The sequence below is a fragment of the Saccopteryx leptura genome, chromosome 13 (assembly GCF_036850995.1).
Source record: "Saccopteryx leptura isolate mSacLep1 chromosome 13, mSacLep1_pri_phased_curated, whole genome shotgun sequence".
In the NCBI taxonomy this organism is placed as follows: Eukaryota; Metazoa; Chordata; class Mammalia; order Chiroptera; family Emballonuridae; genus Saccopteryx; species Saccopteryx leptura.
The window spans coordinates 40,950,220-40,963,267 of record NC_089515.1 but is presented as its reverse complement, the minus strand read 5'-3'; the positions used below and the strand labels follow the sequence as shown (position 1 = coordinate 40,963,267).

At 47.0% G+C, this 13,048-nt stretch overlaps 1 protein-coding gene across 1 annotated transcript in view; it reads right to left on the bottom strand.

Moving 5' to 3' along the window:
- Positions 1–13,048, bottom strand: part of LOC136384641 (ADAMTS-like protein 3) — a 248,229-nt gene that overhangs the window by 59,828 nt on the left and 175,353 nt on the right. The window contains exons 17-19 of the mRNA XM_066355073.1: positions 10,161–10,290; positions 279–471; positions 14–193 (exon numbers count right to left, since the gene is read on the bottom strand). Coding sequence (XP_066211170.1) covers positions 14–193; positions 279–471; positions 10,161–10,290 — 503 coding nt within the window. The remainder of the gene's footprint in view (positions 1–13; positions 194–278; positions 472–10,160; positions 10,291–13,048) is intronic.

The window sequence follows — 13,048 nt, the reverse complement described above, 5'->3', positions numbered from 1 at the left end:
GAACGGCCCTTACCTTGGACCAGTCTCCCGCGGTTACATGTGGAGGGCAGTCGGTTCTGGCGCAGGACTTATGAGACGACGCCTTGGGTCCCTGGCACAATTCATCGGAGAGACTCAGAAAGCTGCCATCTGTCAACAGCTGCCGACAGGTGACCCTCCGGTTCTGAGAGCCACCACCGCATGTCTGGGAACACTGAGAGAACAGAAGGAAGGGACTCAGCGTAGACCTCTCACATTCATAAGCCTGGCGGGTAGGAGGGGTCCCCAGGGGGCCATACCTGCTGCCATTCTTCAATGTGCCAGCTCGGAGGGCAGTCGAATTGATTGCAGGCTTGCAAAGCGTGGGGCTTTTCATCTCTGCATTCCTTGGCAGGGACGGGGGCTTCTCCAGGGTGCAGGCAGTGCACCTCTCTGGTCTGGATCCCGACACCGCAGGTCGCTGAGCAGGGCCCCCAGAAGCCCGTGTGCCACCTGCACCAAAAAGAGAAAAACAAGCGGGGAGGTAGGACTGTCCGATGAGACCACATCCGACAGTCACAACACGGACAGTTCAGCTCTGAGGACCTCCCGGCCGCACGCTCCGCGCGCAGAGCTGATAGCCGGACAGTTCAGCTCTGAGGACCTCCCGGCCGCACGCTCCGCACAGAGCTGACAGCCGGACAGTTCAGTTCCGAGGACCTCCCTGCCGCACGCTCCGCGCGCAGAGCTGACAGCCGGACAGTTCAGCTCTGAGGACCTCCCGGCCGCACGCTCCGCGCGCAGAGCTGACAGCCGGACAGTTCGGTTCTGAGGACCTCCAGGCCGCACGCTCCGCGCGCAGAGCTGACAGCCGGACAGTTCAGCTCTGAGGACCTCCCGGCCGCACGCTCCGCGCGCAGAGCTGACAGCCGGACAGTTCAGCTCTGAGGACCTCCAGGCCGCACGCTCCGCGCGCAGAGCTGACAGCCGGACAGTTCAGTTCTGAGGACCTCCCGGCCGCACGCTCCGCGCGCAGAGCTGACAGCCGGACAGTTCAGTTCCGAGGACCTCCCGGCCGCACGCTCTGCGGGCAGAGCTGACAGCCGGACAGTTCAGCTCTGAGGACCTCCCGGCCGCACGCTCCGCGCGCAGAGCTGACAGCCGGACAGTTCAGCTCTGAGGACCTCCCGGCCGCACGCTCCGTGCGCAGAGCTGACAGCCACAGCACCTCTGGCGGGGCGTGCAGTTCAAATACAGAAAGATCATGTTTAAAGGCAAGAAATGTTAAAGATTTTACCCAGTGGAGAAAGTCCAGAGTGAAAAGAAACTGCTTTCGCCCCAACCTAACTTAACCACCACATATTAACAACAGATTCTCGGTTTTGTTTTGAGTAGAGCTGAAGGCAAAGATGATTTATATAGGGGTCAGGAGAAAGTTTAAATGCTGAAAAGTGCACTTCGGGAAATTTTCAGGGCACCTGGATTCATTCTTTGGACTATCCCTAAGAAAAATTCTTTTATGTTAGGATTGGATTTACTACACATGTATATACTACGATTCCCGTCCAGTAAGATCTGGGAAAAAGCAGGTTTTCTCATGAGACATCTGTAAAAATGAAAACCAGAACAGCTGCGTTAGGCACATATTTTCAAACCGCCCTCAGGGAAGAGTCTCAGTTAGCGCTCCCGCCAGAAGCATGAATGCTGCGTTTCCTACACCCACAGCGACTAGGTCATGTCATTCACAAGAGTCTCTGCCTACAGATGGGTGATACACATTTTTTTGAGAGAGAGAAAAAGAGGAAGGGAGAGAGATGAGAAGCATCAACTCATAGTTGCGGCACCTTAGTTTTTCACTGATTGCTTCTCATACGTGCCTTGACTGGGGGGGCTTAAGCTGAGCCAGTGACCCTTACTCAAGCCAGTGACCTTGGGCTTTAAGCCAACGACCTTTGGGCTCAAGCCAGTGACCTTAGGATCACGTGGATGATTCTGCATTCAAGATGGTGATTCTGCACTCAAGCCAGATGAGCCTGCATTCAAGGCGGCAACTTTGAACTTTCGAACCCGGCCTCAGTGTCTCACGTTAATGCTCTGTCCACTGCACTACTACCTGGTCAGGCCAGTGTGGTTAATTTGTGGATATTTTATTATTAGCAAACATGAATTTTTACCTAGTTACTGTTTTGATGTACTATAAGAATACAACTATAAAATGCTTAATAGGTACATAAAAGGATGTTTGTTCCAGGGTCATTTGTAATAGCAAGCAATAAATAAATAAGAAAAATTATACTAAATTTTACAGAATGGAGGAAAGGAGACACTCTTAATAAGACTATTGATATAGCACAATGCTAGCAACCATTAAAATAATAAACTAGATGTATAGTTATTGACATGAAAAACATTCATAATATACTTTTTTTTATAGTCAGTGAGAGGAGGGTAGACAGAGACAAACTCCCACGCGTGCCCCAATCAGGATCCACCCAGCAAGCCCACTAGGGGGTGGTGCTCTGCCCATCTGGGGTGTTGCTCCATTGCTCAGCAATTGAGCTCTTCTTAGTGCCTGAGGTGGAGGCCATGGAGCCATCCTCAGCACCCAAGGCTAACTCGCTCCAATCAAGCTATGGCTGCAGGAGGGGATGAGAGAGAGAAGCGAGAGGGGCAGGGGAGAAGCAGATGGGCGCTTCTCCTGTGTGCCCTGACTGGGAATCAAACCTGGGACACCCACACACCAGGCTGACACTCTACCACTGAGCCAACCAGCAAGGGCCCATAATATACTATAATTAGGAAAAAAACAGGTTGTAAAATACCTTATATTGTTTTATGCATTTATAAATGCATGCAGAAAAATGTCTAGATAATTATACACCTATATCTTAATAGTTATGAACTCTTAGTTACAGGATTTTTTATTTTTTTTATTGTTGCCAGTGGTTTTTCTTATAATAAGCACTCATTATCAGAAAAAAATAAATTAGTTCTTTGAAAAAATATTAGCCTTGGCCCTGGCCAATAGTTCAGTTGGTTAGGGCATCTTCCTGACATGCTGAGGTTGCTGGTTCAATCCCCGGTCAGGGCACATACAAGAGTCAAACAATGATGACATGAATAAGTAGAACTACAAATCAATGTTTTTTTCTTTCTGTCTCTGTCTCTCTTCCTTCCTCTTTCTCTAAAAATCAATAAATTAAGAATTGATTAAAAAAAGAAAAAATATTAGTGTTAAAGGTACTTTCCAGTTTTTCTCATTTCTAATTTTCTATAATAAATGTTTTCTTGTGTAGATAAAATGAAAATAGTATTCAAGACAAATACATAAGACAAAAAGTAAAATTTTAATATATAAAAGCATTTTTACAATAAAGATATAATAATTACACAAGCATGGAGACTGAATAGAAAGCATAAATATGTATGAAGTAGGAGCTAAAGCTATAAGAAAAATCAAAGTATATATAACAAAAAAAATTTTTAAGCTGTAAAATACTTCTTCTATAAGGCCCTAGAATGTCAAGAATGTAAACTTCAATAAGAATATAGAGAATTTAATAATATATTTGAAAATCTTGACAGAATAGATAACATTTTAGGAAACTATGGAAAATCCTATTTAACAAAAGGCACTAATTTAGTGCCGAATTCCTATAAATTTTCAATGGGTAAATTCCCATGTTATTTAAAATGTTCCAAAGTAAAAAAAAAAAAAAAAAAAGGACTAAATATTTTAATGCATATTAAGAAGCTAGAAAAACACATGAACACAAAATATTAGAAATATGTAGAAAGAAAAATATTATAGGCCCTGGCTGGTTTGCTCAGTGGATAGAGCGTTGGCCTGGCATGCAGACATCCTGGGTTTGATCTCTGGTCAGGGCACACAGGAGAAGAGACCATCTGCTTCTCTTCCTCTCCCTTTCATCCTTCTCTCTCTCCTCTCCTCTCATAGCCAGTGGTTCGACTGGTCCAAGCATTAGCCTCAGGTGCTGAGGATAGCTCGGTTAATTCGAGCATCAGCCTCAGATAGGGGTTGCCGGGTGGATCCCGGTTGGGGCACATGAGGGAGTCTGTCTCATTTCCCACTTAAAAAAATTTTTTACACATAATTATATATTCTAAATCTAAATTTAAAAAAAGTGTAAACTCGTAAAACAGGCCCTGGCCGGCTGGCTCAGTGGTAGAGCGTCGGTCTGGCTTGCAGGAGTCCCGGGTTTGATTCCTGGCCAGGGCACACAGGAGAAGCACCCATCTGCTTCTCCACCCCTCCCCCTCTCCTTCCTCTCTGTCTCTCTCTTCCCCTCCCACAGCCAAGGCTCCATTGGAGCAAAGTTTCCCCGGGGCGCTGAGGATGGCTCCATGGCCTCTGCCTCAGGCGCTAGAATGGCTCTGGTTGCGACAGAGCAACGCCCCAGATGGGCAGAGTATCGCCCCCTGGTGGGCATGCTGGGTGGATCCCAGTTGGGCACATGCAGGAGTCTGTCTGACTGCCTCACCGTTTCCAGCTTCAGAAAAATACAAAAAAAAACAAACCCAAAACACAAAAAACAAAGTAAAACAGAAGCAAGTTAGTCAAAGATTAAAACATAGTACATGCTGTGGAATGAATGTTTATGTCCCTCCTTAAACTTATACATGGAAGCCCTAACCCAATATGATGGTATTTGGAGATTAGGCCTTTAGGAGGCATTGAGGGTTAGATGTGGTCATGAGGATGAGGCCCCAATGCTGAGCTCAGTGCCTTTCTAAGAAGAAAAAGAGAGCTAGCTCTCTCTCTCTCTCTCTCTCTCTCTCTCTCTCTCTACAAGGGAAGAACGCAGCAAGAAGGAAGCGGTCTACAAGCTGAGAAGAGACCTCTCACTGAAACTGAACCCTGAGGACACCCTGACCTTGGACTTTCCAGCCTCTAGAACAGTGAGAAAATAAACTTGTGTTGAAGCCGCCCAGTCTATGATACTGGTTATAACAGCCTGAGCTAAGACTATGTTTTCTAACCACAGTGGAACTATATTAGGCAATCCCTAAATAGTTAGAAATCATGCAATAATCTTCTAAATTACTCATGGGTCAAAGAAGAAATCGCAATGAAAATTAGATGGTACTTTTTAATGCATCTTAATAAAAATACAACATGTCAAAATCTGTGGGAGTGACGCTAACATTGTGATTAGAAGAAAACCAGTCAACTTCAACTGCATATACTGGAAAGAAAGGCTGAAAATAGGCATCTAACAAGGCTTTTTGCAAGATATTAAAAAAGAACAGTAAATTAAACCTCCCTTTCTCCGTCTCTTAACCCTCCCTGTGTACAGTTCTGTCTGTCTCCATCTAGCCCTCCAGGGTACCCAGCCTCCAGTCATACATGAACACCATGCACAGAAGCCCTGTCAGGACCCAGGAGATTCAATCACTGAGCCAACAGGTGCTTTGGAGCTTTATCTGCTCACAGGTCTTTCTGTGTGTGTCCCCCACTTCCCCAAGCAGCCTCATAGAAACAATGGCTTCTGGTTATAATCAGAGCAGCTTTTCACTTGATTCTATTCACAGAGAAGCAGTGAACCAGGGTCCTGTCTAGGATATGGAAGGAAGATGTTCATCCTCTACTCTCCATAGAAACTGAACTCTCGTTTCCCCAGGCTGCTCTGGGGCTTCATGCAGGTCCCAGTCCCACTTACCACCTCCCTCTCCCACCCCTTTCTTCGCCCACACGGTTTCCGTGACCTCACCCCCAGCATGGCATTGGAGTTCCCCATTTTTATACAGCATCTGTCATTGGACTGCACTTAGAGCAGAATGTCATATTAAAACACCACCTAGGCCCTGGCCAGTTGGCTCAGTGGTAGAGCGTCACCCTGGTGTGTGGATGTCCTAGGTTCAATTTCCAGTCAGGGCACACAGCAGAAGTGCCCATCTGCTTCTCCACCCCTCCCCCTTTCTCTTCTCTCTTGCTCTCTCCCTTCCTCTCCTGCAGCCATGGCTCCATTGGAGTGAGTTGGCCCTGGACACTGAAGATGGCTCCATGGTCTTGCCTCAGGTGCTAAAATAGCTCAGTTGTTGAGCAACAGAGCAACGGCCCCATATGGGCAGAGCATCACTCCCTAGTGCGCTTACTGGGTGGATCCTGGTTGGGGTGCATGTGGGAATCTGTCTCACTGCCTCCCTTCCTCTCACTGAATAAAAAAAAAAAAAAGAAAGCAAAAACATGTCATCTTACCTGGAAGCCTACTGATTAGTTAGACTACACTGTAATCGAGTATATTAAATTTTGAGTGGCTTTAGAGGTGAGGTTATGAAATAACCAAGGGTAGAGACACAGTCCATATTCTGATGGCAACTGAACTACACAGATATGTGATTAGGCTTTTGTTTCACTATTAAAAAATTCAGCATCAGTACGTTACTTGGAATGACTTTGGGATGATCATCTCTCAAGAAAGTATAGAGCTGGAAGAATCGGTTAGAGGTACAAGAAGCTGGAAAAAAACCATTTTTATGCAAGAAAAGGATAACAATTTCTTAGTAACAGATGATGGACTAAATACAGAACTTCTTTTTTAATTCAAGAACTGGGTGCCTAACCAGGTGGTGGTGCAGTGAATAGAGTGCCAACCTGGGACTCTGACGACCCAGGTTCGAAACCCTGAGGTCACCAGCTTGAGTGCAGGCACAGGGGCTTGAGGGTGGGGCTACTGGCTTGAGCACGGGATCATAGACATGACCCCATGGCATCTGGCTGGAGCCCAAAGGTTGCTGGCTTGAAGTCCAAGGTCGCTGGCTTGAGCCCAAGGTCGGTGGCTTGAGCAAGGGGTCACTGGCTCAGTTGGAGCCCCTTTGTTTAAGTCACATATGAGAATCAATGAACAAGTGAAGTGCCACAACTCTAAGTTGATGCTTTTCACTTATCTCACTCCCTTCTTGTCTTTCTATTCCTGTCTGTCTGTCTCTCTCACTAATAAATAAAATTCAAGAACTGGGTGACAAGTTGGGACAGAAAACACATCACTTGTGCCTTGTGCTTTCCCACTTCCTCCCTGGCAGCGCTGTGTCCTGCGAGAGGGGAAGTTTCCCTAGAGCGCTGGGACCCTGTATACCCCCAGTGTTTCTGCAAGCTGCTGGTTCTCTCCTGGAAAAAAGCAAACTCCATGAATAGCAGAAACTCAGCACTTACAGGACAGACAGGGGAGTAACCCCATGGAGCAAATGAGCACGCAACACCCGACCTTGGAGAGGCCAGGCTCATACATCAAATACATTTGCCTTTGGGCGAAATAAAGATGCACTGAGTGTCCAACCAACCTCGGTGGTAAGCTACACCCAGGGGTGATATTTTACTGCTATTGCCCTTGGAATCGGTAAATATTTGTATGGAAAATACTATGCAACCACCTGTTCCTGTTATTCCTGCACCACTGGTTTCTAGAACCTAAAATATTTTTGTGAACTTACCTTTATTTTGGCATCAACCCATTGTCTCTGCTGGGTTGTTGTTTTTTCCCCAATATACCTCTCCCTCTTCAAAAAAATGTATTCAATCTGCAACTCTGAAATGGGGAATTGTATTTCCCTCTGTATAAAAACAGACGTAATTTTGCAAAGTGGCCAAGACATATTGCGTGCTCCATTATTTTGAGCTTGGAAGCTCTGTGGGCAAGTCTGCTATGGGAGGGGTGTGTGCGGGGGCGCGCGAGCGCGGGCACTGCCCACAGCTGGTGTCTGAGTCGTCCGCAGCCTGAAGAGGCAGTTTCTAGACTTGTGAAATCTTGCGCCAATCTGTTGAGCAAAGGAAGGGCGGTTGTCAAACCCAGCCCTGCCTTGACCTCCTGGGCAGGTCAACCAAAGGCTGTTTGTTGTTCCTAGAACTCAAACAAGGCCTGAGCATTTAAGACTACTCGTGTGTTGATGTGGGCGGAGGGTTCTGGCGATGCGAATGGAAACTACAACTGGAAGGCACTCCTCAGCCAGGAAAGCCTGGAGCTGGGAGAGACCTGGGGGGTCAGGAAACCAGGCCCAGAGAGCTGAGGACTGGTCTGAAATTCTCAGAGAGGGAGACCTGACCAGGGCCATTTCCACTTCTCTGGGGACTTTACGAGTTCCCCTTGGTCAAGTGTCTCAGGTGAGGCGCCCATTTTCCATTCTGCTGGACTTCGGTACACAGCAAGAGGTGGCAAAATAATTACTTTTATGGGAGGGAATTAGCTTATTTCATGTCAGAGAAGGGCTCCAGGCGGAGGGCACCGTCTGTGCAAAGGCCCAGAGGCACGAATGAGTGTGAGCGTGGGTCACTGTGAAAATTCACTGTGACTACTGAGCAAGGTCTTTAGGGTGTGTGTGCGTGTACATATGTGTGCACATGAACATGTCTGCATGCATGCACGTGTGTGCATGCATGTGCACATGCACACTTGTGTGTGTGATGAAGGAGGTAGTTGTCAGTAGATGTGATTCAAGAACCTAAAACCAGGGTCACAAAGGGCTTTATATGCTGTTTTGGGGTTGAATTGTTTCCCCCTTAAAAGATGTTGGGATCCTAACCCCCTGGAGGGTATGTGTAGATGTGACCATATTTGTAAATAGGGTCTTTGCAGATAATCAAGTTAGGATGAGTCATTAGGGTGGGCTGAGTGGCAAGTGGCAACCTTACTGAAAGGGGACATCTGGGCACTGAGACAGACAGAAGGGAGACAGTATGAAAACACAGGGCACATCAGCATCAAGCTGCGGCTCTCCCGAGGCTCAGACGCGCCGGGAGAGAGGATGCAGCAGGATCTCCCTCACAGCCCTCAGCAGGAACCAACCCTGCCGACACTTTGATTGTCACCTTCTGGCCTCCGGAACTGTGAGTCAGTGCATTTCTGCTCTTTAAACCACTCAGTTAGTGACACTTTGTCACGGCAGCCCTGGGACGCTCATAGCTATGCCAAAGCAAAGAATGCAGATTTTAATTCACAAAGGGTTTTCTGTGGGAGGTTCACATGGTCACTGTGCAACTTAGAAACATCCTTCATAGCCTTATGTGTCCATATGGATCAGAACAGGAAACAGTTGAGTTCACACACATCTGAATTAAGGCAGTGGCCATTAGGAATGCATAGGACAAATTGACAAAACATTGTGAAGTAAACTAGCAGGAATGCCCTGTCCATGTTATCAGAGAACTGAAACCAGAAAAAGCCACTTAATGTGAAGCCTCTCTTACTGCAGGGGAGTGACTGAGATGGTAAAGGTAAAGGAAGGAAAGACTGGGGCTCGATTCTGCAAGGTTTTGAGCTATATGATCCTTTATCACCAGCCACACCCAGGGACAGAAAAATGGGGGAAACTTGCCCTTCCTTCTAATAAAATACCACAGATCTTACAAGGACTCAGGCAGGGAAGCTGACTTTTTAAAAATTATTTTTTAAGTGAGAGGAGGGGAATAGAGAGACAGACTACTGCATGTGCCCTGACCAGGATCTATCCAGCAACCTCTTTCTGGGGCTGATGCTCAAATCAACTGAGCTATTTTTAGTGCCTGAGGCTGATACCTGAATCAACTGAGCCACTGGCTGCAGGAAGGAAAGAGAAAGAAGGGAAAGAGAAGCAGATGGTCGCTTCTCATGTCTGCCCTGACCAGAATTGAACCTGGAACACCCATATGCTGGGCCAATGTTCTATCCACTGAGCCAACTGGTCAGGGCCATGATTAACGTTTAAGGTCAACCCTTCCAACCAAGGAGACCAAGAGAAGTCACCCTCTCCTATTCTTTGAGGCCAATATCATTACATCCCACAATCTGAGATACAAGAAGACCCAGCGGGAAGGGTAACAACCCACCAGCGGGACTCCTCGGGAACAAACAGGAGATCACGCAGTCATTCATCACATATGGACTGAGGACTTACTGAGTGCCAGTGCTAACTCTACTCAATCCTGTGCTCTGTCACGTGGCCTCAGGTGAAGATGTGCCCTTGAGAAGACGGGAGGAGAAAGAGGACAAACCTGCTGACCTCATGGTTCCACCAGCAGCAGGCCGCCTTATGTTCAATCATGTTTAATGCAGACAAATGTCAGGCTAACAGGGATGCCTGGTGTCAGCACAGCAGTATCAGTCACTGATGCAAGTTATGGCTGCAGCAGAACAGGTCTGGGTGAACCCGCAGGAGAGGGCGTGACCTTCCAGACAGGGTGTGCCCCAGCAGCACAGGATGGCACCTACCTGGGTGGGCACGGCTCTGTGTTACATGCCTGGCTCATGGCTGGAGGACGGTGGAGCATGTCACACAAGGTGTCATTGACTGTCTGCTGGGTCTGCATGTGTAAGCATACCGCGATGGCTTCTTGGTGGCCTGGAAGTTGGAAAGAGGAAAAAATGCAAATGACTTTGATGGAAAAAAGAAAATTGAGTCTTGGGATGTCTGGTTCTTAAACCACCACCCTTCCGACTACATGGTGTAGCTGCAGGCTGCATTTCAAGGTGCGTACAGGGGGCGAATAATTTTGCATTTTTGGAAGTTCCCTCATCTTTGACATTCTCAGTCACATGTTAAACTCAGCCCCTCTCCTTCCTTTCCCCCAAATACACTCACCTGGAAACATTAAGAAGTATCCCTGACTCCTCATCCACATTCAACCTTGTCTACATTCCAAATATGCTCAAAGCCAGGAGGTTCCTCTAATGCAGGGGTTCCCAAACTACGGCCCGCAGGCCGCATGCGGCCCCCTGAGGCCATTTATCCGGCCCTCACCGCACTTCCAGAAGGGGCACCTCTTTCATTGGTGGTCAGTGAGAGGAGCATAGTTCCCATTGAAATACTGGTCAGTTTGTTGATTTAAATTTACTTGTTCTTTATTTTAAATATTGTATTTGTTCCTTTTTTTTTTTACTTTAAAATAAGATATGTGCAGTGTGCATAGGGATTTGTTCATAGTTTTTTTTATAGTCTGGCCCTCCAACGGTCTGAAGGACAGTGAACTGGCCCCCTGTGTAAAAAGTTTGGGGACCCCTGCTCTAATGAATCAGCAACTTGTGCCTTCCAAACATATACAATCATTTCCCTAACAGGAACTTTCATAACAGCTGCTAAAGAATAACATTTTCTCCACAGCATTGCATACATGCTAATTGGATGCATAACCTTTATTAAAATCTTCATTATGGTTTGAGTTCCTGTTCATTATTACTACAATTAGTGATGTGTCTATTTCTACACCTCCCATTGGGTTAGTGCTTTGGTATGTGCAAAGGGCTTCTTCTCCCCCCCCTCCCCCCAGAGAGAGATAGGAAGGGAGAGGAGAAGGAGAAGAGGAAGGAGAAGCAACTGTAAGTCGTTCATTGATTGCTTCTCATATGTGCCTTGACTGGGGGGGCTCACGCTGAGCCGGCAAGGGTGCTCAAGCCAGCGACTTTGGGATCATGTCGATGACCCTGCACACAAGCTGGCAATCCGCCACTCAAGCCAGCAACCTGGGGGTTTCGAGCTGGGACCTCCACATCCCAGGTTGATGCTCTCACCACTGCGCTACCATCCATCAGGCTAAAGTGCTTTCAAATATATTGTTTGAGCCCAGCACAACCTGGTGAGGTCAGAGTAGTGTCATCTCCATGTTGTTCATTTCAGAGCAAGGAAACTGAGATTTAGAGAGAATTCAAGACAGGCAAAAAAAAGTGGTAGGTTTTCTACCACTTTTTTATTTCTAGTTTTGAAACTAGAAATCATACGTCCTGCCTCCTTATTCAGCGGTCTTCCTTTTTTACTATACGGTTCCAAAGCGCAACCCTGCCCGCCAGCCTCCCGGAGCAGTGACCATCCCTTCACATGCAAACTCTCACAGGCGTGCACTTCCTTTGGGACCAGACAGGTCTGTCTGCCCCGCAAGCTCGCATCTCCACCACTATTCTCTGTCCACTGCGACTCAAAGAATTATTGGGAAATCAGGACTGAACAAGATATAAATCAGGGGTCCCCAAACTACGGCCCACGGGCCACATGTGGCCCCCTGACGCCATTTATCTGGCCCCCGCCGCACTTCTGGAAGGGGCACCTCTTTCATTGATGGTCAGTGAGAGGAGCATAGTTCCCATTGAAATACTGGTCAGTTGGTTGATTTAAATTTACTTGTTCTTTATTTTAAATATTGTATTTGTTCCCATTTTGTTTTTTACTTTAAAATAAGATATGTGCAGTGTGCATAGGGATTTGTTCATAGTTTTTTTTTTATAGTCCGGCCCTCCAATGGTCTGAGGGACAGTGAACTGGCCCCTGTGTAAAAAGTTTGGGGACCCCTGGTATAAATCAAACTTTCTATGAAAAAGAATCAGATAAAAATCGTAACAGCAACTGTCTGATGGGAGCGGAAATATGCGAATGTACTCAGTTTCATGCAAGAATGTGTGTTCCATTATAAGACTGTGGTTCTTTTTCCAAATGCCATGTTTCAATTCAACCATTTTATATTTTATAGAATGCAGTATGGGCCAAAGTATATATAAAGTATACACTTGTGTTCCTTAGTTTTTTCGACTAAGTTTTCTTCTGCTTTCTTAGGTGGTAATCTTATGTTCCTGACCACAGCAGGATATAGCCTTAAACCTCCAGGCATCCTCCATAAACTTGTTTCATAAACGCTGGCTAACCTGAGTCCAGAGAAACACTGCTACAACCGAGGCGCTGTGCTACTCATTTGCAGACGTCCAACTTCCTTCAGTGACTTTACAGGGACAAAGATGTTTGCTTTCTAGCAGGTTTCATTTTTTTTTAACCTGAGAAGAATCAAGCAATCTTCCACACACATTTTACTTTGTAATCATCAAAGTAAAAACAACAACAACAGGCCCTGGCCGGTTGGCTCAGCGGTAGAGCATCGGCCTGGCGTGCGGGTGACCCGGGTTCAATTCCCAGCCAGGAGAAGCGCCCATTTGCTTCTCCACCCCCCCCCTTCCTCTCTGTCTCTCTCTTCCCCTCCCGCAGCCAAGGCTCCATTGGAGCAAAGATGGCCCGGGTGCTGGGGATGGCTCCTTGGCCTCTGCCCTAGGCGCTAGAGTGGCTCTGGTTGTGGCAGAGCGACGCCCCGGAGGGGCAGAGCGTCGCCCCTGGTGGGCGTGCC